General features: G+C 49.2%; 1 protein-coding gene across 1 annotated transcript; it reads right to left on the bottom strand.

Annotated features, from left to right (window-relative positions):
* Positions 1-4953: 4953 nt before the first annotated feature.
* LOC123085773 (ABC transporter B family member 25, mitochondrial) lies at positions 4954-22318 on the bottom strand. Its single transcript, XM_044507475.1, has 20 exons — positions 21925-22318; positions 21170-21382; positions 20443-20629; positions 20209-20270; positions 19849-19892; positions 19296-19398; positions 19026-19133; positions 18805-18888; positions 18644-18704; positions 18371-18516; positions 17881-17997; positions 17680-17765; positions 16601-16689; positions 14208-14263; positions 13992-14072; positions 13531-13596; positions 13325-13417; positions 13153-13217; positions 5606-5741; positions 4954-5368 (listed from the first exon to the last, which is right to left on the bottom strand). Exons 1-20 carry the CDS (start codon positions 22195-22197, stop codon positions 5225-5227), a joined length of 2214 nt encoding a protein of 737 aa, XP_044363410.1. The 5' UTR covers positions 22198-22318; the 3' UTR covers positions 4954-5224.
* Positions 22319-24178: the final 1860 nt, after the last annotated feature.

Here is a 24178-nt window from a genome sequence, read left to right as displayed (position 1 = left end):
GTGTTACCGCTGAGCCATGGTAGCTTGCTACTGCTCTGGAACACTTAGGCTGGCCGGCATGTGTCCTTCTTCGTTCCTGTGTCTGTCCCTTCGGGGAAATGTCACGCATTGAGTACCGGAGTCCTGTTAGCCCGCTACAGCCCGGTTTACCGGAGTCCTGCTAGCCCAGTGCTACAGCCCGGACCCACTTGCTGATGACCGACACGTTCGAAGCTGGGTCATGGATGCCTGTCCCTGTAAGTCTGTGCCACTTTGGGTTTACGACTAGTCATGTCAGCCCGGGCTCCTTATCATATGGATGCTAGCGACACTATCATATACGTGAGCCAAAAGGCGCAAACGGTCCCGGGCAAAGGTAAGGCGACACCCGTGGGGATACCGTGCGTGAGGCCGCAAAGTGATATGAGGTGTTACCGGCTAGATCGATGTGACATCGAGTCGGGGTCCTGACACGCACATCCGGCCCCTTCGCCCGGATATCCGGCCCCGCCTATCTAGAGAGCATTTGTTCGGGCCAAACTCAGCCCGAACATTCGGCTCCTCGTGACTCGCCAGACATCCGCCCCCAGCTCGGACATCCGGCGCCTGTCTGCGCATAGTGAACGGGCCAAGGGCCCATGTATCCCCCCTCTTACTTACCCCTTCGTGGGATAGCACTATATATAGACCCCCTCCTCCTCCTAGTTAGGGTTAGTGTTGTGTTAGCTCATATGTGAGATAGAGCTTCGCTCATCCATACGGTTCTACTCCTTGAAAGAGATCGCGGCCCCTCTTTGGAGAAGATCCACGTTGGATTCAATACCTCCTCACGGAGAAGACATCAAGACCTCCTCACGGAGAAGAACCGGTTACCCTTTGTATCGTCCCGTGTTGACTTTGGATCGTGGGATCTCTATGTGTACTTGGATCTAGCATATGTGTGACCCTAACTTGTTGGTTTGAGTGATTCTCCCGTGTTTTCCCTCGTGTTTCCCCTCATGTTCTTCGTGTTCCTCGTTGGGATCCGCTCCTTTCGTGAAAGGTCGGCCATCTAGGATTCAACCATACATCAACACGTCAATGCAGGTCCATTGAAACATAAGGGTATCCATCTTTGGATCCGTGTTGCAGATGGCCTAATGCTTTTTTTTTGCCATAACCTTTCTAATACTGTTTTTTTTGCCAACACGGATGCCCAAACCTCCACTGTATGCATGTTCGGACGGGGCGGTCCAGATATTTTTAGGCCTCCAAAGTGGCCATCCAAATTAGGCATGATCGATTTGGGCGTCCGACCCCAAATCATGGGAGCTCTAGGGAAGTCGAGACATCCACCACATCGGACTTCGACACCTCAGTGCCATCCAAAACTCTGCCCTGCTCAACTCTTCGCCTACCAGCATTGACGCCTGGCCAGTCGGCGACCCCCAAATCCTAGCCCACCCATTTCCTCGTCCTCACCCGTCCGCGCCGACGTCGCGCTCCTACCCCCGCCATGTCCTCCCCATCTCCACCGCGCAAGATCAAGTGGCCATACCTCCACTGACAGTCTACATGATCGCCGCTGCTAGGGAGGAGGAGACGGGTGACGCTCGTGTGGCTGCCGAAGCAAAGAAGGAGGAGGCGCTCGCCGCTCCTCACTCCATGCAGATTTACTCGGAGTTGCGTGGTGCCCATCACACCGCCTGTGCAAAGGAGGAGGCGCACACCACTCGTCTCAAAGCTCAAGCCGAAGTGCGGCATGCAAAAACTGTGACGCCCTCGATTGAGCCGCCGAGCAGAAGAAAGGTGGCTTGGATGCGCAGCGGTGACGCCTGCTTCTATGCCAAAGAAAAAGGCGAGATCGCCATTGTTGTCTCCTCTGCTTTTCAGGTGGACGTCGGCTCGATGATGACATCTTCTCCAGCGGGCACACGTGCATTGTCACGGGCTACGTCACCTAGGTTGGGCAGCTCGGTCGCGCCTTGATCAGGGTTGTGTAGCCCTTTTTCTTCTTCAGCGATGGTGCAACGCCCGAGCCCGCAAGCCCGCAATGAAGTCATCATGAGCTTGCGCTCTCCTGCCCAACTTGCTCCGACCTAGGAGCATGTTGGGTGAGCAACGACTGTTGCTGGCAATGATGGTGGGGGAGTACCTACCGGTGGAGTTCCTCGAGCGGCACGGAGAAGAGCCCCAGTTCACCACATTTGCACCTTGTTACCCTCAGCCTTGCTACTCTCCACCGCCCTTGCTGCTGCACCTTGATGATGGTCGTTGTTGTTGCTCTCCACCGCCCTTGTCGCCTACCTTGTGTTGGCCATCGCCGGGAGGTAGCCGCTGACGACAAAGGCCTCGCCGCCTCTCATGTCCTAAAGTTGTGGGAACAAAGAGGAGAACGGGAGATGGGGATCGAGTTCATCTCGTGCATGGTCAATCAGGTGCAAAGAGTAATTTAGGGATTTCGCATGGGTCCCATCTAACAGGGGGCAAAAGATCAAAGTGCAAAGTAAAGCGTGGCAAATTATCAAATATGTACAATGTAAGTAGTGGCAAATTATCAAAGTGCAAAGTGACAAGGGGCAAAAAAGAAAAACTAATACCACTACCAAGCATCCTTCCAATTTAGCATGGGGGCAAATCGTTGTCCACATCAAAGAATTTAGCTGTCATTAACTTGATTGGCTAAAATATAACAGCGTATAATCCACAACTGTAGAACGCAAAAGGAATAAGTTTCTACACAACAAATAAGACGTGTCTCGTGTGTTTTGCATTAGAAGCTCCAATGCCGTCCGGCTGGGTATCTACCATAACTGCAATGAAGTCTGACTAAACAAGAATGGGCAAATGGCATATGCAAGGCTTACATGTCCATAATGGAAATAAATTAACATTTGAATCATTGAATGTTACTTCCTCTGTCCACTAATGTAAGACATCTTGGCAGTCTTGGTAGAGCTTACATGCATGTATATCTAGGTTGACAAATAGACCAACGTGGTACAAGTTATATATCATAAAAGATATGTCATTAGAAACTTCAAATCATATACTTTCTAATGGTATAATAGCAACTTCAATGGGGCGACTCATTTTGTCCGCATGCGTCCATTTGGATTGACGCGGACAAAAGTGAAGGCCCAACGCGCCGACCCAAAATCAAATCGTGTCCGTCTGCCGTCCTCACCGACCCATTTCCGGTCTAAATTGTGCCTAAAATGCGTCGGTGCGGACGCACCGCGCGTCTCCTCGGTGTCCGCCGCGGCCCTACTTGTAGGCCACCCAACCACCGCCGCCCGTCTAATTTATGATGACCACCGACAGCGGGCTCAGTAGTCAGCCAGTGAAAGCGTCCTTTTTTAACCACACGTGCAGCGGGGGCCGGCCTCATCAACTTTCGTCCACATTTGGCCCATCACCCCCTTGTGCTTCCTCGTCGGCGACACCACCACACCCTAGCAAGCAATGGGCCTCTTCAGCAGCAGCAACGACAAAGGGAAAGTGCACCCCCCCATGCCTCATCCTCCCGTGCTCCTCCGCCGCCGCCGGCGCGTGTCCGCACAGGTCGCCGGCGTCTGCACATCCCGGTGCACCAAGCGCGGTGGCACTAGGAGTACAAGTAGCCGCTGCCCTACCACGACGTCACGCTGCCACACCGCTGGCACCTGGATTCGCACCGGTTCCCGGTGCCGGCGGTTTCACGGACCCAGCGGGCGCACGACGAGGAGTTGCGCAGGTGCCAAGCACAGCTCATGACGGCGCAACGGCGTTTGCCCGAGTACGCCGTCGACTCTCCCAACCGGGAGGCTTGGTTTGCCCTCGAACACGAGGAACAATGGCGGCTAGGCGTCGATGCCAACCCGCCGCCGTTTTCACCGCCGCCCCCGCAGGTAGAGCCGGAGGAAATGGAGGTGGAGACGGAGTACCAAGCCACCCTCGTGGAGGCCCTGCAGCACGCGATGGAGGCTAGCCGGCTCGAGGAGGACGCGCATTGGGATGGGCTGGAGCAAGCCATTGCCTTGTCGACGGCGGGGGACTCTGTCTACACCCCACTCTTCGTCCCGCCTCTGCCATCGCCGCCGCCCGTCCTCGAGCCCAAGCCGGATCCGGAGCCGACGTGGAAGCGCTCCCCGCCTCCACCCACTTGGCCAGAGGAGGCCTACACGTGGACCGCCCAGTATTGTAAGTGGGTGAGCGCGCCTCCGGTCCATTACGTCACGACGCCGGAGGAGGAGGCGGCCCACCTTAAGCGTTGGAAGGCGCACTGGCTCGCCCAGGAGGAGGCCGATGGCGAGCAGCAGATGCACTACAAGCAGCTGCTGCAACGCGACGCAAAGGCGGCGGAGGAGGAGGAGCGCGCCCGGCGAGCCGCAATACCGCCGCCCTAGCAGACGTCGAAGGAGGCTGTCCTGGCAATGTATCAAGCGAGGTTCGGGTAGGCTAGCCGCAATACCGCGATGACGACATCAAGGGCAAGGGCAAGGCCGACAACGTCTAGAGCAGCGTGCGGGTACCGACTTTTTTATGTTTTAATTAATGTTTAATTAGGTTTAAATGGACTTTGGCCGACGGTTGACCGGCAACTTAATGTTTAATTATGTTTATTCCTGCAAGCTATTTTTTTCACGCCAGTAAATTTGGGTCCACCTTTTGTTGGGCGGTCAAGCCGGCCCATTTAAGAACGTGGACGCGGACATCTACCTGGCCGACTCAAACGGATGAAAAACGGACAAAGCACGCATCCGTTTGGTTCGTCCCATTGGAGTTGCTCTAAGTTAAGTTTTAGACAATACAACTCATCTTATGTTGGAGGGATAAGCACAAGCCTTATAAACCAGCAAGAAGGTACAACTCATCTTATGTTGGAGGGACACGCACAAGCCTTATAAACCAGAAAGAAGGTACTACTACATTAAACTACCTGCCAGGGTCATGAACGGTCGGTTAGTAATACTCGCTCCGTTTCAAAATAAATGACTCACTTTATACAAACAATTTTGGGATGGAGGGAGTATTTACTTATTCCATGTAACAAAAAAAATGTTACGTTGACATGGACATATGCTAGGATCGTCGAATGGTTCTGAAGAAACTTTTTTGCCTCTCGGCTCTCCCTTAAATGGAGAATCTTTCCCGCAACTGTATATTTATGTTCCCCCAGTATGAAATCTTAAGCACCACATTTACAAGGCTAAGGAGAAACCTGCTTTCTGTGAGAGATGGATGTGTAATTTTCCCTTGCAAAGGGGAACCTGTATCGAGTCTATCAAACTTCTAAGCTAACATCAGAAGCATCACTGGCTTCACTGTTGTTCTGCTGTGACCACAGTTCAGCATACCGCCCGCCCTTTGACAGAAGAAAATCATGTGGTCCTTGTTCCACTACTGTTCCATTCTCCAGGACGATGATCTGAAAATCAATTGAAACATGACTTGCATAGGTATCAAGGAAGTGATGATTTTTTTATAGATGAATACAAAGCATATAGGTTTTACTCCCATGCAGTTAGAAAATTCATATCATGAGCAGTTGCAATAGCAACCTCTGGCTGTTAATCTGGACTGCGTGTTGTCAATTTAGCAACAAGACACGCTATTTATTTCCACATATGTACGCCATACTAAGTATGTGCACAAATCTCAATACCTCGTCGCATTGCATTGCAGTCGTGAGCCGATGAGCAATAAAAATTGAGGTACGATCGACCGACAAGGACATCAGAGAATTCAAAATCGATGCTTCAGTAGTGCTATCGAGTGCGCTTGTAGCTTCATCACATAATCTGGTACAAATCAGAGAAGAAATTATGTCAGCATAGGGAACTGGTTAAGCCCATTATTTGCACACAAAATAACTCCAAAATATTATTTGATAAGTATCTGAAATTAGTTCAAACTTCAAAACCATTTAGCAGGTCTGACTTTGACTCATGTTAGCCATCATACAAGAGCGTTAATTGATTCTACATACAGAGCGGCTTGCCTAAAGATTGAGAACAATAAGACCCTGGTTTTCAGTACTGCAATTGGAGCATGGTATCGTGCGCTGGTACAACCCTGCCTGACTAGAACGGATCATACGATGGATCGCAGCCTGGTGGGAACACAATACAACTTGTAAAATTGTTGGAGCCGTGACACTGATCAGGATCACACACCAAGGACAGAAACAACTGGGCCTGGGCCTCCCCTAAAATGGTCTGCATGTGCAGCTAGACACTTGAGCCGCGCAAAAGCTTACAAACGAAGTCATTGCCTCGTTCCGTGTTCAATGAGGTACTAAAAGCTTGAGGCCTATTGCCTCCTGACAGTAAAATAGCTGCTCATGCAATCTTAAAAGGCGTGCTGCATGCATGCATAAATGGAGTTCAAAGCCTGATTAGCTTCTACTTGCATGAAAGCTCAATGCCACTATCTACTATCCATGCACAAACTCCCAGTGACCTACGCTAGAGTAAACAGCTAAGGCTGGTCACAATGGGGAAGAACTTAGGAGTAACATCACACACTCCAATACAACTTTGCTTATGTGGCACATATTTAATGAAGAGAGAGGTGCTTGTGGTAACTAGCTAAGTTACCGGAACATCACACACTCCAAGAAACAATGAGTCTATAACCTAATAAATACATCGTTGCATGACACTACATAGATGTTCCTACCCACTATGGAGGTAGTAACATAGTCTAGGGAAGTGTGTAAGTTACTAGCTTATGTTCTTGCCCATTGTGACCAGCCTAATAATTTCAATGTCACAGGTCACAGCTTGAACTTGCTTATGCATTTTCAATTAATAAGTACTCCCTCTGTTCACCAATATAGGACGTTTTAGACTGAACATGCAAGTCTCTAAACGTCTTGTATTAATGAACAGAGGGAGTACTTCATGTGTCCGTAATTAAGTAATGATACTAGCCAATTACCCTCTACATAATTAGGTTGGTGAATGGACAATCCTTTGGGTATTTTCTTACAAAACACAAGCTGAGTATGCTTACAAAACAATTGTAAACATACAGTATCATGATACTTCAATAATGCTGTCAAGAAAACAATACCTACCAGTGGTGGAGATAGGCAGAAAATCAAGATAGTGCCAACAATTAAAGTGGATCATGACCACATAACAGGTTAGAGAAACCCAAACTAATAGAGTTTAAGCCTAACACACACACACACACACACACACACACACACACACATAGGGATTGACTATTCATCACCCTGGGTACTAACTCTAGTACAAACTTTGTCCGCAACAGGCCACCCGTGTCCGCCGTTGAGGTCGCCGACGTGCTCCTTTCCTCCCTCGAGCTCGTCGACGGTGACTTCACGGTTCACGCCCATCACCCCGAAGATTTCCCGATCCTCTTCAACTCGTGCACGACCATGGATAACCTCAACGGTGATCACTTCATCCGCTCCCCGCGGTTCTCCCTCTCCCTGCGTCCTTGGAGCAAGCTGGCTCATGCGGGCTCCGGCCAGTTTGAGTATCGCGTCGAGCTTGAGCTCCAGGGCATCCCCGCTCAGGCATGGCACCTCTCGACTGCCAAGCATATCCTTGGGGAGAGCTACTGGATCGAGAGACTCCACCCCGGCACGCGCTCCAGAGCTGACATGGCTGTCCTCTGGCTGGCGGGGCGCACGCATGACCCTGCCAACATCCGCCGCGCCACCGTCCTGGAAATCGTGGAACAGATTCCCGCGCGTGTGGGCTCGGACGCACCAACCATCCGGACTCTCACCTACCCGATCTCCATCGTGCTGGCTCGTTCGGAGAGGAATGGCGCCCCAGCCCCCCGCGCTGGCGCTGGCGACGGACCTGCCGGCGTTGGCGCCGGCGATGGCAATGACCCAACTCGCGGCATGGGCCCCGGCCGTGCACGTCGCCGCGGCCGCAAACGCCGACGTACGGAGGCGCCGCCGGCTGGTCGTGCTGATGGCATGGCAATCGACTTCCTGGGTTGGCGAGCTGGGAATCGCGTTGCGCGCACCGATGGCGTGTCTGTCACGCCTGCGTGGCCCGCGCCGCCGTCCGCGGCTGCGCCGCCGGCCGTACACCATCGCAGCTGCGCCATGGAGCCTTGGCCTGGGCTGCGTGGTCAGCTAGATCAGCAGCGGGCTCAGCATGGCCCCACCAACCTGCGTGGCCGTGCCAGAAAAGGGAGGTGCAAAAGAAGGCCAAATCAAGCTTTGGTTGTGGATCAGTCTGGCAGGGCTTCTGACACTACAGGAGATGACGGGGATGCATGAAGGGCGCCAGCCGGTGGCCCCTCGGCTGCTCCAACCCTCAGCGCGGAGCCAGGACATGGGCCAAGTGGCACACCCCCATTCACGGCGAACACTCTGGAAGGATCCCAAGATTTGAATCTCGCACCATTGGATGCTCCCAAAGCTGATGGCTTGGGCCCTGCCTCTAGTGCTCCTGATCCGAGGGATTGTCGGGACCTGCCTGATGTGTGTGAGGGGCCAGACTCGCAGCCTGTGCCGGCCGACTTGTCGGGGCAAAGCGGCATCTCGCCTGCCCTCCCACCTGATGACGGCCCTGTCTCCGTTGACCGGTCCTCCGGGTCCCATGCGCGCGACGCGGCTGGAAGAGAGGAGCGCCCCACCACGTGCCCAACACCCCCGGCGGTTGTCTCACAACCGCTTCAGGCCCAGCCCACCGAAGACCCTGGGCTCTCACCCTAGGTGACTATTCTACAAAGGCCTCAAGCCCGACCACCGCAACTAGGCCCAACATGGAGGCCCGCATGCCTGAACGCGCCCACCAGGATGCTAATTCGCCAGCTGTTGAGCGCTTCACATCCCCGCCGATCACCATGCGCTGGTCACGCGCTCGTTCCGCTGCGCCAAGCTCCTTAGCGCTGGGGGAATTCCTGGCCGCCGCGACCAAGCACATCGCCGCGGCCCTGCCGACGCCAAGGAGGAGGCCGCGCAGGCCCCTCAACTTCTCCCCCTGTTGCGGCCACTCGGCGGCCACCGCCCCCTCGGCGGCGGCGCCGCCCACCGCCGAGACGTGCGCATGTCCAAATCCTGCGCACCCTGGGGATCATTGGGACGAATCAGAAGATCACCCCCACTGAGATGAAGGCCTACGACGGCATGTTTGCAATGCCCATCCCTGTCAAGGTGCTCAAGGCCATGGCCGCGCTGGTCGATCGCGAGATCCCAGCATGCATGTCCAGCCTGCCGATCACACCAGCACATGTCGAGGTCACTTGTACGACCTAGGAGGCGCCTGCCCCCGCACCCCGTCGATCCACTGTCCATGGATCATGGCCTTAAGATCACTGTGTGGAACGTGCACGTCCTGAATTCGCGGAGCCTACGCTTCGCCATCCGCTCGATGTTAGACAACACTACCGCCTCCATTGTATGCTTGCAGGAAACTAAGATGGAGTTGCTCCGTTCGTCTATTGTTCTCAACACCCTCGGTTCAGAATTTGGCGACTACACTTACCTAGCGGCCCTTGGCACGCGGGGCGGCATCTTGCTGGCTTGGAAGAGCAGGGCCGTGACTATCACGGACCCATTGTTCACCACGAACGCCCTCTCGGCCAGAGTGGCCACGGCCTCGGGCACCCCTTGGTGGCTCTCTGTTGTGTATGGGCCTCAGGATGACGCAGACAAAATTGTGTTCTTGCTTGAGCTGCGGGAGATTCGTGCGGCTTGCCCCGGGCCATGGATGCTTTGCGGTGACTTCAACCTCATCCTGCGCGATGAGGACAAGTACAACGGCAACTTGAACCGCCGTATGATGGGCAGGTTCCGCCGCCTCGTCAATGACCTTGCGCTTAAGGAGGTCTACCTCAACGGGCGCCGCTTCACGTGGTCGAACGAGCAGTCCCCTCCCACTCTTCTGCACCTGGATCGGGTGCTTTGCACCTCGGACTGGGAGGACGCACACGGCGAGTGTCACCTTCGTTGCCTTGCGTCGGTCGTCTCGGACCACTCCCCCTTGTTGCTGGACTGCTCCCCCATGCCCGCGGCGCATAGACGATTTCACTTCGAGGACTTTTGGTTGAGGGTTGATGGTTTCCACGACACGGTGGTTGCGGCTTGGGGCTCGGTGCATGACCCAGACCCCTTCCATCGATTGATGTTGCGCCTCCAGGCCACAACACGTAGGCTTACCAGCTGCAGCGCCAAGACGACCGGCAGTATCCGCGACAAGTTGACCATCTCTCAGGAGCTCATATCGCGCTTCGACAAGGCCTAGGAGGATCGCGCACTCTCTCCGGAGGAGGATTGGCTGCGAAAGCGCCTCAAGGTCTCATACCTTGGCCTTGCTTCGATGGAGCGCACCATCGCCAGGCAGCGCGCCCGCATCGCCACGCTCAAGGACGGCGACGCTAGCACGGGCTTCTTCCACCGACAGTGCTCTTTTCGTAGACAGAAGAATCGGATCTTCAGCTTGGCCGTGGATGGGCACGTGCTCACCGACCAGGACGCGATGGCGCAGGCTACTTTTGAGCACTTCGATGGGATCCTGGGCACGGCCGTCGACCGCGACCTTACGCTCGACTTGGAGGGACTTATTGAGCCTTGCGACCTGGCGAGTCTGGACGCTCCCTTTAGCATGGAGGAGGTCTGGGACGCGATCAAACGCCTCCCCGCTCGCAAGGCACCGGGGCCTGACGGGTTCACTGCCAAGTTTTTGCGAGCTTGCTGGACCATCGTTCGACAAGACTTTATGGATGTCTTCCAGCAGTTGTTCGAGATGCGGGGCCGTGGCTTTCGCAAGCTCAACCAAGCCCTCATGACCCTGTTGCCCAAACGCGCCGATGCCCAGCAGCTACACGACTACCGCCCAATCTACTTGATTCATCTCGTGGCCAAGATCTTCACCAAGGTCTTGGTCAGCCGCAACCAGAACGCGTTCATCACCGGCAGGAGCCTCCACGATAACTTCATCCTCGTAAGGCAATCTCTCAAGATGCTTCACCAACTCGGGGCCCCTCGGATCATGCTCAAGCTCGACCTCACGCGCGCCTTTGACTCCATATCTTGGCCATTCCTCTTCGAGGTTTTGCGACAATATGGGTTCGGGGACAGATTCCGGGAGTGGCTCGCGATCCTGCTTTCAACGTCCAGCACCTGTGTCATGATGAACGGTGAGCCAGGCCCCCCGATTTGGCACCGCATTGGCCTGCGACAGGGCGACTCCATGTCCCCCCAGCTCTTTGTTCTCGCTGTGGACACGCTCGGGCGGCTGATGCGCCGCGCTCTCGACGTTGGCATCCTGCAACAGTTGCATCCCCGACGCCCAATTCCGGCGATCTCCCTTTATGCTGACGATGTGATGCTCTTCTGCCACGCCACGCCGAAGGATGTTGCTGCTATCAAGGGTATCTTGACCCTGTTCGGCAAAGCGAGTGGGCTGCTGGTTAACTATGCGAAGAGCTCTGCCACCGTCCTGCACGGCGACATACAGGGACACGAGGTGATCGCCCAGCTGGGCTGCCCGGTGGTGCAGCTACCCATCACCTACCTGGGCATCCTGCTGTCGACGCGACGGCCATCCGCCGCCCAGCTGCAGCCCCTCATCGATACAGTGGCTGCTAGACTTCCTACCTGGAAGGCGTGGCTCATGAACAAAGCCGGACGTCTTGCCCTCGTCAAATCGGTCCTCAACGCGATAACCGTGCACTAGCTGCTAGCGTTCGGCCCCCCAAAGAAGACGCTCAAGCAATTGGCGAAGATTCAGCGAGGCTTCTTGTGGGCTGGGCGGGCCGTGGCCAGCGGTGGCCACTGCCATGTCAACTGGAGCCATGTGTGCCGACCCTTCGAGTTTGGTGGACTGGGAGTCCGAGACCTGGAGCGCGCTACGCCTGCGATGGCTGTGGTTTACCCGCGTTGATCTGGACCATGCTTGGCAAGGTCTTGACCTACAATTCTCGCACGAGGAGCGCGCGCTCTTCTTCGCCTCCACTACCATGATCATTGGAAATGGCTCGACGGCGCTGTTTTGGGAGGATCGCTGGATTGGCGGGCAATCCGTCGGTGAGATCGCCCCCCTGCTCTACCAATGCATACCCAAACGTAGACGCAAAGCCAGGACGGTGGCAGAAGGGCTGGCGGGTAACTCTTGGGCACATGATATACATGGGATCCTGGGCCTGCACGAGATCAGCCAATACCTGCTGCTTTGGCAGGCAGTGTGCCACACCACCCTGACGAACGAGCCGGATCGCTTGCTCTGGAGGTGGACCGCCAACAGCATCTACTCGGCACGCTCGTGCTATGCGGCCAGTTTTCAGGGATCCACACGGTGCCATTCCTGAAAGCTGGTATGGAAGAGCTGGGCGCCACCACGGGTAAAATTCTTCCATTGGCTTGCCGCCCAGGATCGCTGCTGGACTGCAGAAAGGCTTGCGCGACATGGCTTGCAGCATCACCCTCGATGCCTCCTTTGCGACCAGGCCATGGAAACTATCCAGCACCTGCTACTGACCTGCCCCTTTGCACGTCAGACCTGGCACATCGTCCTTGACTGGTTGCATATTCCGGTCCAAATCCCCAACCAAGAGCACACGGTCATGGAGTGGTGGCTGCGCACGAAAGAGCTCGCGCCGCCGGCACACCGGAAGGCTCTCAAGTCCACCGTGCTTCTTGTACCCTGGATGCTATGGAAGCACAGGAACGCGTGTGTCTTTGACAACGCCATGCCGTCCATCGAATCTCTAGTGGATAGGATCAAGGACGAGACCCGTTGTTGGGCAAAGGCAGGAACCCAGGGGCTTCGGGTTGTACTGCCCACAACCTGGGGCGTCCATTGATAGTTTGTATAACTCTCTACCTCTCACCTCCTAGGAGGCTTGTTCTACCTTTTCCATGAAATGAAATGCAAAGGTCCTTTGCGTTTTCTCAAAAAAAAAAAAAAGTACAAAGTTGAGACACTTAATTTGGGACGGAGGGAGTAACTATTTGTATTTCAAATGTAATTTATTATGAAATGATCGTAAGATTACCTCGGGTGAAGAATAACTTATTCTGCACCCTGGGTGATGAATAGACTTTCTATATATATATGGTTTACTAACTATTGTGCATAGATTTAAGAGGTGCAGGGGCAGGGTGACATAGCCCAGTATGGCCGCTAAGTAACTCTGCCCACTGGATACTAGTACCTAATATCTCGATACAAACAAGACAACCATCAATAATACAAATGGGTGAGAGGGACTCACAGAATGGAAGGCTCCTTCAAGAATACACGAGCAATTGACACTCGTTGTTTCTCACCACCACTTAACTGCAAAAACGGCCAAACAACAGTTCTTGAGATATGCTAAGCTAATAATTTCAATGTCACAGGTTACGGCATTTCCTGATTTTGCACAAAATAAGACATTATCTTACCTTCAATCCACGCTCTCCCACAACTGTGTCATACTTGTCAGGAAAGTTCATAATTGTATCATGGATAGAAGCACGTCGAGCAGCATCATAAACCTGTACGGAAATTTGGAAGAAAAAAATACATTACTTTTCTACAACAAACATGACTAAACTGCCTTCTCGTCACCACCACTATAGCTCCTCTGTGTATTGGAAGAACACCTCACCTCTTCATCAGTTGCTGATAACCGCCCATATTGTATATTATGCTTAATAGTATCATTGAAAAGTACCTGCAGTGGTATTAATTCTGTAAGCTTAACCTGATTCTCTTGCAACAGAACAAACCACATTATTCGATCATCTATTGGAACTTTTCTTCTGTTAAATATAAATAAACTTGTTATCCCACATGTAATGATACTTCAATATGTTTTCCCTATCTGTGCGGTTTGTGGCTGCACCAGAAGCAGCTATGGTGGGGAAGCTGTTGTTTTGTAGGAGAGGTTTACATAGAAAGCTGGGTTTCCAAAAGAGAACTAGATAAATACAATTTTGTCGTCTTCCTAAAGTAGGACTTGTAGTAATGCATTTCGACTCTACAGCACAATGTAGTGCATTCAATAAGAGGCCAACAGAAGCATGAAATATTAAGCGTTGACAGAGAATAGAGTATCAGAGGGGTAACCGTGTCCTGTGGTACAACACCAAGAGACTTCCGAAGACTCTCCAGTGTGACTCCTCGGATGTCTTGTCCATCTATTCGTATCTGCCAGGAAGAAAGGACACAAGGTATCACAAGAATGGAAAATTTAAAGTACATCAGAAAGTTGAGAAACCATAACATGAGCATCAATTTATCAGCAAGAAATCAAAAGTAGGGATCATGTTTCTTTGTTCTTACAGATCCTGAAGTAGACTCAAAAAATCTGAAGAGAAGTCTAAGTATGGTTGACTTTCCTGCAGAAGAAAGGACTAGTTAATGAACACCACTTACCCAGAAGTAACAGCTCTTCTATGGCTCACATTAAAGCAAGATTAAACAATATGTGTTGTCCATCCAGTAGACAAGATTTGGACTCAAATAAAATGTTAAACAACTATAAAAAACAATCATATGAAATAAGCCCTCATAACATGTTCGGGCAGAGATGAACCTTTGGCTTGTAAACCTTAGAAGACACCTCCTATTAGGTACTGAAAAACATAATGGCTTCAACAAAATTTATTTGGAGAGGCTTAGAGCATCTCCAACTGGAACTCCCACTCCCCCCCCCCCCCCACACACACACACCACCACCACCCCCATATGTCCGGGCTGTCAGCCCGGACAGGGCCCAGACCAAAAACGCCACCCAACCAGACCCCCTATACCCAGCCCATATGTCCGGGCTGTCTGGCACCCCCCACATACAGCCCATATGTGAGCGGAAATGGGGCGTGTCCGCCACGTCGGATCGGCCCGCATTGGCCCACCCCGACCCCACAAAACCCCAACCCCACCGTGGACCAAACCCTACCTCACTCTATCCACTCCGGTCCTGTCCCCGCCGTTCCTCGCCACCATGTCCAGCTCCGGATCCAAACCAGACCCCATTGACCAGGACGCCCTCGCAGCGGAGTCTGACGACAAGCTCGCCATCCGCCAATCACGGATGGATAGGGGCGGCACGTCGAGCTCCGCGCCCTCCCCCGTGGCTCGAAATGGCTCCTTCACCTCCACGCCCGACCACTGCGGTCTGTGCCCTCCCCTACGGCCCGGCAGGGCTCTTGCAGCTCCAGGCCATCACCTTCGGCCGCGCTAGGTGTTGGTCCCATCACCATTGAGCCCACGGCGGCTCCTTGAGTCCGAGGCACGGGCAGCTCACCGCGCAAAGCAAGCGGCTCGGGCAGGATCCAGCCACTACGTTCATGGATCTTGCATATCCGCGTCAGTCCCCCTACCCTCCGAATCGAACGACGAGGACTGGATCCTCCACTACGTTCTACGCTGGTCGTTGACCAACACGAAGACGAACGCCCACTACCGCTGCCACCGCAAGATGCGAAGGCATTGCGGCTGAGCCTTGAGGCGTCGGAGCGGCTTGCAGCTGAGCAAGCAGTCGTCACCACCAAAGCCCACTGCCTTGCCGAGTAGGCCAGCGCCACCCGACGTCTCGCCAGGCTCCCCTCCTTCGAGTCATCCAGAAACTTTGATGCCCCCCCGACGACGATGCCTATGCCGCCTTCGACGTGCACTACTGGCGCCCCGGAGACGACAAGGGGAAGGGCAAGGTGAAGTGGTGATGTCTATTTGCATACTTTTATCTCATCTAGTCCTAGATCGTAGTCGTATCTATCGCATGTGTATGAACTAACTATGCCCGGTTGTCCTATCCTAGTGCTATCGTATAAAGTATGAACTAGCTATGATGAACTTGATGTTTCCGGTTATATATGTATGACGAACTGCTATGTGTTTATCATCATTGTGTTGTTCTATGTTGCATGGCTTTGTATGGATTTAGGGGTTTGGGTATGAGGGGTGCGGCTGCTGGGGCGGACAAATAGGGTTCGAGCCCATGCCGTCCGTGGATGCATCCGCGGACATATGAGGTGTCAAATTTCCCCAGTCCAGTTGAAGATGCTCTTACAGGCCCTAAGCGAAATTTGTGCATCCATACTGGAAACTCAATATTCTTCATTAATGACTTTAGCCCGTCTGCCATGACTACACGACATGCTAAGAAATCATGCATTGGCCAATGTGGCAATGTTTACACTTTCATTACTGATATTGTAAATATACGAAGACCTTACAGAAAAGAGATTACTGATGTGTACCCTACTAGGATTTCTTAGTTCTATGTATATTTAGAAGTCCAAAATCACTAAGGTCTTGCTAATCACAGCTGACATATATGATATATCATCACATTGCATGTCTATAGAAGCACTGCAGACATAGACAATCCAATTAACCCTACAGAAGTTATGTTGATAGTAACAACAGTGGGGTATCAACTCTTGTATGATTATGTACAGGTCTACAAGGGCACTTCAAGAGGAGCTTCTAATTCAAAGACCTCTCATAAACTCACGCACTGATCTTTATTTTCCAGATGTGGCCTAAATTATTATGATATCCAACACAAAACAGCTACAGGTCTACAAAAATGAGATGCTAACAGTTCTACTTGACACCCCAAAACCTGTGAGGTAATGATGCCCATGACTTCGAAGATTATATTTTGCTTACACCAACATAAGATAACCGAAAGCTTTAATATTATTTAGTAAATAAGAAGATTAGTGTACCGCTGCCACTAGTTCCAACAATTGCCACACTGTTTCCTGCCGGTACAGTGAAAGAGGCCCCATCAAGAATCTTCCTTTCTGGTACATACCTGGAAGAAATCAAATCTCTGAGCTACTCGTCAATAATATGGTACTGGATCGGACTGTTGTCTAATTTACAGCCTCTACTACATCACAGATCTGATTTACATAGTTGTACTTAAAGCCTTGGTTGGTTTCTTAAATTTACTTTGAAGCAATTCTGCTTAGTCAGGGAACTCCCTCTATTCCAAATTAATTGAAGTTCTAGGTTTGTCCTTAGTCAAACAAGCCTAAGTTTGACCAAGTATATACAAAAATGTGTTAGAGATCTACAACATCAAATATAGATAGTACGAAAACAAATTTTATAAAGAATCTAATGAAAATAATTTGGTGTTTAAAATGTTGGTCTATTTTTCTGTAGACTTGGTCAAACTTAAACAAGTTTGACTTAGGACAAAGCTAGAACTTTAATTAATTTAGAACAGAGGGAGTACATCGCAATATGCACAGTGACTGTTCTCAGATTTTTGCTAATTAAAGAACGTTAAAATTAGTAAAGTCTTGGCTGTATGTGTAAATCCCTAATAACATAGTATCTGAAACAGTGATGATTACCCAGATGACATGAAGCGGGAGTTATTTGTCAGATGATCCAAGTTGTTAATATTTCACCTATTTGAGGTCTTTGGAGATGACAGTCAAGATGATTAGAGAAGTTCAAATTTACAGGGAGATCATAGACAAAGAAAATCACTAAATTTAGATGTCCTATAAACACTTCAGTACTGTATATTCACTGCTGAAAGAAATTTCAGGAAAGAAAAAAATTCCACTCAACAAGGATGTATTTAGCAGGAATACTTTCACATTCTTTTCGAAGGAAACCAAATATACTGGAAAAAAACACTATCATTTAATTGGCTATCAATGGTTAAAAGAAGTGAAGCTGCTTGGTTGCTCTACTGCTTTCAAACTTGCTACATGTGCAGTTTTCTTTTGGGAAATAATATAAGCACTTTGCGGCACTTAACAAGCTAACAAAGGACAAAACTTACCCAAAATGCACGTTCTCAAATTCAATGCATCCTCCCTTGAACTGCAAAGGTTGTGCATGAGGCTCGTCCTTTATTCCAGGTTTTTCCTAAAACAAGACGCAGATAATAGTTCTGAAGTGTCTGAGACCATAATTAAGGATAAATTAAACTGCATGCCATCAGACATTGAGCAGTATGAATCTATAACTACAAAGCTTTTACCTCAAGTAACTGAAACATAGACTTCATGTCAATGAGGCTCTGTCTAGATTCTCGGTAGACACTCCCAAGGAAGTTCAGCGGCAGTGAAAGCTGGAATAGAAGTCCATTAACCATGACCTGGACGCCAAGATTTCAACACATTAATCAAAGGCAACTGCAAGACTAAGAAAAGCAGAAAACGAAAAAGATCTGAAGCTTAATATCAAGTCATTTTTAAACAGTACTCCCTCTGTCCCAAAATAAGTGACATGGTCGCCACTTATTTTGGGACGGAGGGAGTATATTTTATTTTCCAGTTACACATTTTCGCTTCTAACAACTTTAATGTCGACAACTTGAGGTAATATTGGTCAACCTGAGGATACATTCAACCTGAGTTGAATATCTTTCTGCTTTGATGTGGATGTATTGCTACCCCAATGTGTCAAAGTGATCTAAGAAATGAAATGGCAAAAGATATAAAACACAAAGACTTGACATAAGGAACTACCAAATCACCGACAGTCAGAGCACCACTCATTATACCATATGAGCTCAAAACCATTGCCGTTGATAATGCCGAGCTGAATATAACACTTTGCCCAAAATTCAGGTAGGCGAGGCTACTTTGAGTTTTCAGTGCAGCATCCTCGTAACCTGAGCACATTGTAAGAAAAAGTAGTTAAAAGATCAAACATATCTAACAAAATTAACTTATAGTGTAGCCGTGTATTTCATTTTGTGATGACATTTCTCCCACGAATTAATTGATATATGTACTTACTCTTTAAGTATTTATCATACTTCTGAACTTCAAATTGCTCATTGTTGAAGTATTTGACAGTCTGCACGCAAGCAAAATAAGAATGGTAAGAAGTTGAATTACAATATGGAACGGTAAAAATATAGACCAGACACCAGAGTAACGGACAACCATGGGATAACCTCATAATTCAGAAGGGAGTCAACTGCCACTGTACTAGAAGCATTATCAGCTTTGTTCATGGCTGTCCTGAACTGAGTCCGCCACTATCATAATGAAAACAGAGTGATGAAGAACCAGAGTAATACATGGTAGGAAAGATACCATTAGATAGGTAGATTGAGCATTTATGAAAGCAAGATCTTAAGACTACATATGTGATGACAGAGTACAGTGTCCGCACCTGTGTGATAGCCAAAGTGAAAGCAATGTAGGTAGCAACTGAAACTGAAGTAATCCAAGCAAAAGTGGAACCAAACTGGTAGGCAAGTATACTTGACACCATACCAATCTGTAAATAAGAAGCAACAGCACAAGGCAAACAGAGCTCACATAAAGGCCACAAGAAGAAATGACATAAATTACCAAAAGCAACCAGCGTCAATATGACAATATCACAGGCAATTTGCACAACTGGTGGACAGTAACAGTTGAGGGTAGTAACTGTGAGTACCTCTAGTATTGTGGGAACAACATTGAACACCATCACTGTAAGAATGTAATTTATGGCACGACTGCCTCGGTCAATTATGCGATTTAGAGCTCCAGTTTGACGGCTGAAACACATAAACCGGCAAGGAAACATAATGAAAATTCAAATAGCCTCCATTAAATCAATACTCAGCAACTACATAATAATAAGTGTTGTTCTTGTAGCTTGTTTCCACACCGATTTACAGGATGCATCATGCAATACAAGCAAGACCTTAGGGCCGATTAAAAGCTGGCGCACCTTACTGGTGTGGGCACGCAGGTAAGCAGGAAGGGTAGCATGGGCACGGATAGAGGATATTGGGGTTCAGAGACTTCTTATTGACTGTTTGATTGAATAAAAAAAATGGGTGCAGCTTATATAAAGGAATTAGTGTTTAACCATCTAAGTTACTTGTGGTAGTTTTACCACAAATGTATTGTACGTAAGGACAACAGATAATGCGGTTAATCAATGAAAAGAGGGAAAACATCGAAACAAGCATGATGGATGAATCAGAGCATTTCCCAAGTACCTTAGATGATAACGAAGATCAAGCTCATGCAGGTGAAAAAATACCTGCAATGCGAAGAGTTAAGAAACTAAATCAATACTTAAAGTGCCTGCAGTTTAACATCGAAACAGTTGCGCAGCACCAGTCATCCAACAAGTGGATCTGTCCAGATGCCATTATAGTAACTTTTTTTCTTCTCCATGAATATAAACATATATAGGAGAACAATAGCATTGGATATCAAGAAAAATAAGATACTTAATTCAACATATATCCATACTGTGTTGAAACATCCAAATTCTGGATGACTTCAAACAGAAAATAATCATTCAACTTCACTAAAATGTGGTACCATAGAAATGAAAAGGTTTCAATATTTACCGTCCTGGAGACTGAACGGATGGCTCTCGCAGTCACTTTAGAAAATAAAGCATTGCGCAATTCTGAAAACAGAGAATTTGCCATGAGGACTAAATCATAGTTATATATCTTTTAACAGGAGAGCAGTAAGAGAGAATATCGAAAATGCATATCCTCATGCTCAACAAAGGAGTTTCTTTTGGCAGCTTTTCAGGCGTAAGAAAACAATGATAAGCAACTTCTAAAAAAATGTACCTGTACAAGCTGATACTCCTGACCGTGCAATACCATAACCAATCAGAACTGCTGCTGGACTTGCAAAGAGAGCCAGCATGGTTGCATTAGCATCTGTAAATGATGACAGCGAGGCTTCAACGCCACCAAGGGCTGCAAGCCAATCGATAGCAAGCTTAAACAAGAAAGGCACTTGAACATTTATAACCTGGTGTCCATTAAACAGAAAAACTTCGTCAAAATAAAATTTTAAACAGATAAGGCACGTGACAAAGTTGGAAGGTTCATGTAACAACTTCATCCATTATGACATGTATGATGTATCATAACTGGAAGGGCAATATTCTTCCTTTGATTTCAGAGTGATGATAGTTGACTATTTGAGGTATTAAACAAGAAATTCCATTTAAAAATACACCTACAAATAGGCTGTATCTGAGTTTATCACATTACATGAGAATAGGTTAAAAGGATCATTTGTATAAAGAAAAAATAGAAGAATATCAGTGCACTATGGGCACTGCATACCAACAAAGTGAGGTAAAGAGATTATCAATACTGAGCCTGCAACATGATGGTCAATGGTAGCTTCTAGGGAAGAGTGTTAGCTCAAATGGGATTGCCAACATTTGCAGATTGCTAGTCATTAATGAGTACAATAGAAACAAAAGTTTTTGCTAACAAAAGTTGATGTTTCTTATCATCAACGATACTTGTATAGGTTAGAGTTTTCACGAGTAGCATTTACCTTTGCACCAACTAAGAGGCCCAATGACAGCACAAGCCTGAAGCGGAAATCAGGGCTATCATTCAGCATTAAGTACTTCCAAAGGTTTCGAAGAATCTGCGCGTCTGCTATCTGATCATCAATGTCCTTTTTTGGGGCATCTTTATGCACGTTATCATCAGCCGGCTTCCCAACAGTCACTGAATTGGCAGCTGTGGAGAATGCATGCCCTCTCTACAAACATAGTAAGAATCACAAAACCATATTTGACAAACAAACAGTAGCTTCTATTAAGAAAATTAACAGACAAATGCATCAAACTTTTCGTTATTGCTGCAATCACTGACATCATGAACCAACCGCAAGAAGATACTTGAATAACCATATTTCAGGTGGAACTGAAAAGTGCAGAGTAAATACAACAACACTTCACAGACAGAATCAGCATTAAGAAGGCAACACTGCCATATGCACCACGCTTGTACTTCATTTTGTGCTTTGACAGATTATAAGCCGGAGACCGAGTATCTTCCCTTTGTAACAATTAAAGAACAAAACTGAAGCCCAATCAACAGCGCCCACTAACTCCATCAGTCGTGCTTCATTTTTTATGTGTAAGCTATTAACGAATCACCTTACTGCTGCCTACTGTTTTGCTAGGAAATTCCAACTTGTTTCAGTAAAACATTGATAACGTATAAGGTAAGACCCCTATCATGCACTACTGTATGTATGCATCTCAGCATCGAAACTAGAATGCGGTAAGCACTTGTTACCAAGTCGCGGAGGGGCCGCGCGCAGTGCGGCGGGTAGGTGGAGTCCGGCAGCAAGCAGTTGACGTGGGCAAAGGGGGCGCTGCTCCCAGGAAAAACCCTACAGTTTGGTCCGGGTTCTCCGAGGTGGGGATTACGGAGAGGCTTCGGCACTGGCGGCCCATTGGTTCCGTCGAGCCGCCGGAAAACAGAGGAGGCGGCGGCCGCCGTGGAGGGTTGGAAGCGGGAGCTGCGTAGCAGGTGCCTCGCAGCGAGTATGCGGGAGGAAGGCCGCATGGCGCTCCCCGGCGACTGCGACGGCGACGCTTACGGATGGAGGTGAGGTCAAGCGTGGAGCCGTGGAGGCGGAGTTGGGACTCCCTGGCCCCTGTGGAGAGAGTAGGGGTCCTTTTCCCCTTTCCGTGTGATTTTTATTCCTTATTACTCCTATTTTACCCTTTTCAACTGGTTTTTGGAAACTTGAAATAGAGTACCGGGGTTCAACGCACTTGGACAATATGTAAAGGTTCTTGGACAAATTTGCAGGTAAACATGAAATGTACTCCTTTTGTCCTAAAATTTGTGTCTTAGATTTGTCTACATACGAATGTATCTATTCACATTTTAATGTTAGATACATTTGTATCTAAATAAATTTAAGACAAGAATTTTGGGACAGAGAAAGTATATACAATCCTTATAAAACTTTAAACTTTTGGGGAATAGAGTTTTTTGATGCACCGTGGGGATGCGAGGTGAGTGGACCACTCTTGTCAGTCAATGTTGTCTAGGTTTTCTCCTAAAAAATGTTGGCTAGGTTTTTTTCACGCAATCCCATATGACTCTGATACATCGCGATGATATAACGCAACCCTTCCATGCCGCCTCTCTCCCGTGTTCTCTCGCTCGCTGTCGTCTTTTTCTCTTCCTTTCTTCTATTCCAAATTCAACACCGCCGCCTAAGATTTTGGCCACCCCTAATTAGCACCACCATTCGTCAGTCCAACCTCGCAACGATCCGCCACCACCAATTTCTACAGTAGCCTAGCCTTCAGCCTCCTCCTGACATGCCCCCCACCAAACCCTAGGCGAAGCTAGGTTCGCATGCATGGCAGTCCAGCGGCCATTAGCATCGCCTCCTACAGGTCTAGTTACACCTAGTTTATTTTCTTCGCTCAAGTCCCTCCCCTCCTCTGGTGCCCGCCACCGCAGCCATTGCCTTTTGCTCCTACAGGAACTCGAGATCTCCCTCCAGTGCACCCCTGTGACACAACAACTTCTCCACACCCCGCCCGAGATCTTTAGCCCACCCTTCTCAACCTACTTCTGCGTTGGTTACAACACGAGGTGCTGCCTCCGGCAAGCTCTACCACGGGAAGGACTAGTAAGCGGCAGCGGGGAGCATGGCCCACCGAAATCAACTCATCTTTCCAGCGGCACACTTGGTTTGCCAAGTTGATGCCTTGTTCAATCTTTCCCTTCCGGAGCACACATATGCATTGCATACCTCATCCCACATATCATGCCATGTTTTGCATCATGTTGCTTGCGCATTACACCGTGTTTGATTGTTGGTCCTTTGCTTGTGTTCTTGCCTTGGGTAGAGCCGGGAGACGAGTTCGTGATCGAGGAACCCCTTGAGTACGCTATCGAGGATCAAGCTTACGTCAACTCGGAGAACTTTGCAGGCAAGATGACCATACCCTCGAAATCACTTCTATCTTTGCTTGCTAGTTGTTCGCTCTTTTGCTATGCCGCGATACCTACCACTTACTATATCATGCCTCTCATATTGCCATGTCAATCCTCTAACCAACCTTGTCCTAGAAAACCGTTGTTTGGCTATGTTACCGCTTTGCTCAGCCCCTCTTATAGCGTTGCTAGTTGCAGGTGAAGATGAAGTTCGTTCCATGTCGGAACATGGATATTTGTTGGGATATCACAATATCTCTTATTTTTAATTAATGCATCTATATACTTGGTAAAGGATGGAAGGCTCGGCCTTATGCCTGGTGTTTTGTTCCACTCTTGCCGCCCTAGTTTCCGTCATACCGGTGTTATGTTCCTTGATTTTGCGTTCCTTACGCGGTTGGGTTGTAATGGGAACCCCTTGACAGTTTGCCTTGAATAAAACTCCTCCAGCAAGGCCCAACCTTGGTTTTACCTTTTGGACTAACAACCTATCACCTTCCCTTGGGTTCTGCAGACTCAAGGGTCATCTTTATTTTAACCCTCCCGGGCCAGTGCTTCTCTAAGTGTTGGTCCGAAATGGGCAGCC

This window comes from Triticum aestivum, chromosome 4A, assembly GCF_018294505.1.
Source record: "Triticum aestivum cultivar Chinese Spring chromosome 4A, IWGSC CS RefSeq v2.1, whole genome shotgun sequence".
Taxonomy (NCBI): Eukaryota; Viridiplantae; Streptophyta; class Magnoliopsida; order Poales; family Poaceae; genus Triticum; species Triticum aestivum.
Note: the sequence above shows the minus strand (reverse complement) of the source record. Positions and strands in the feature narration are given on the sequence as shown.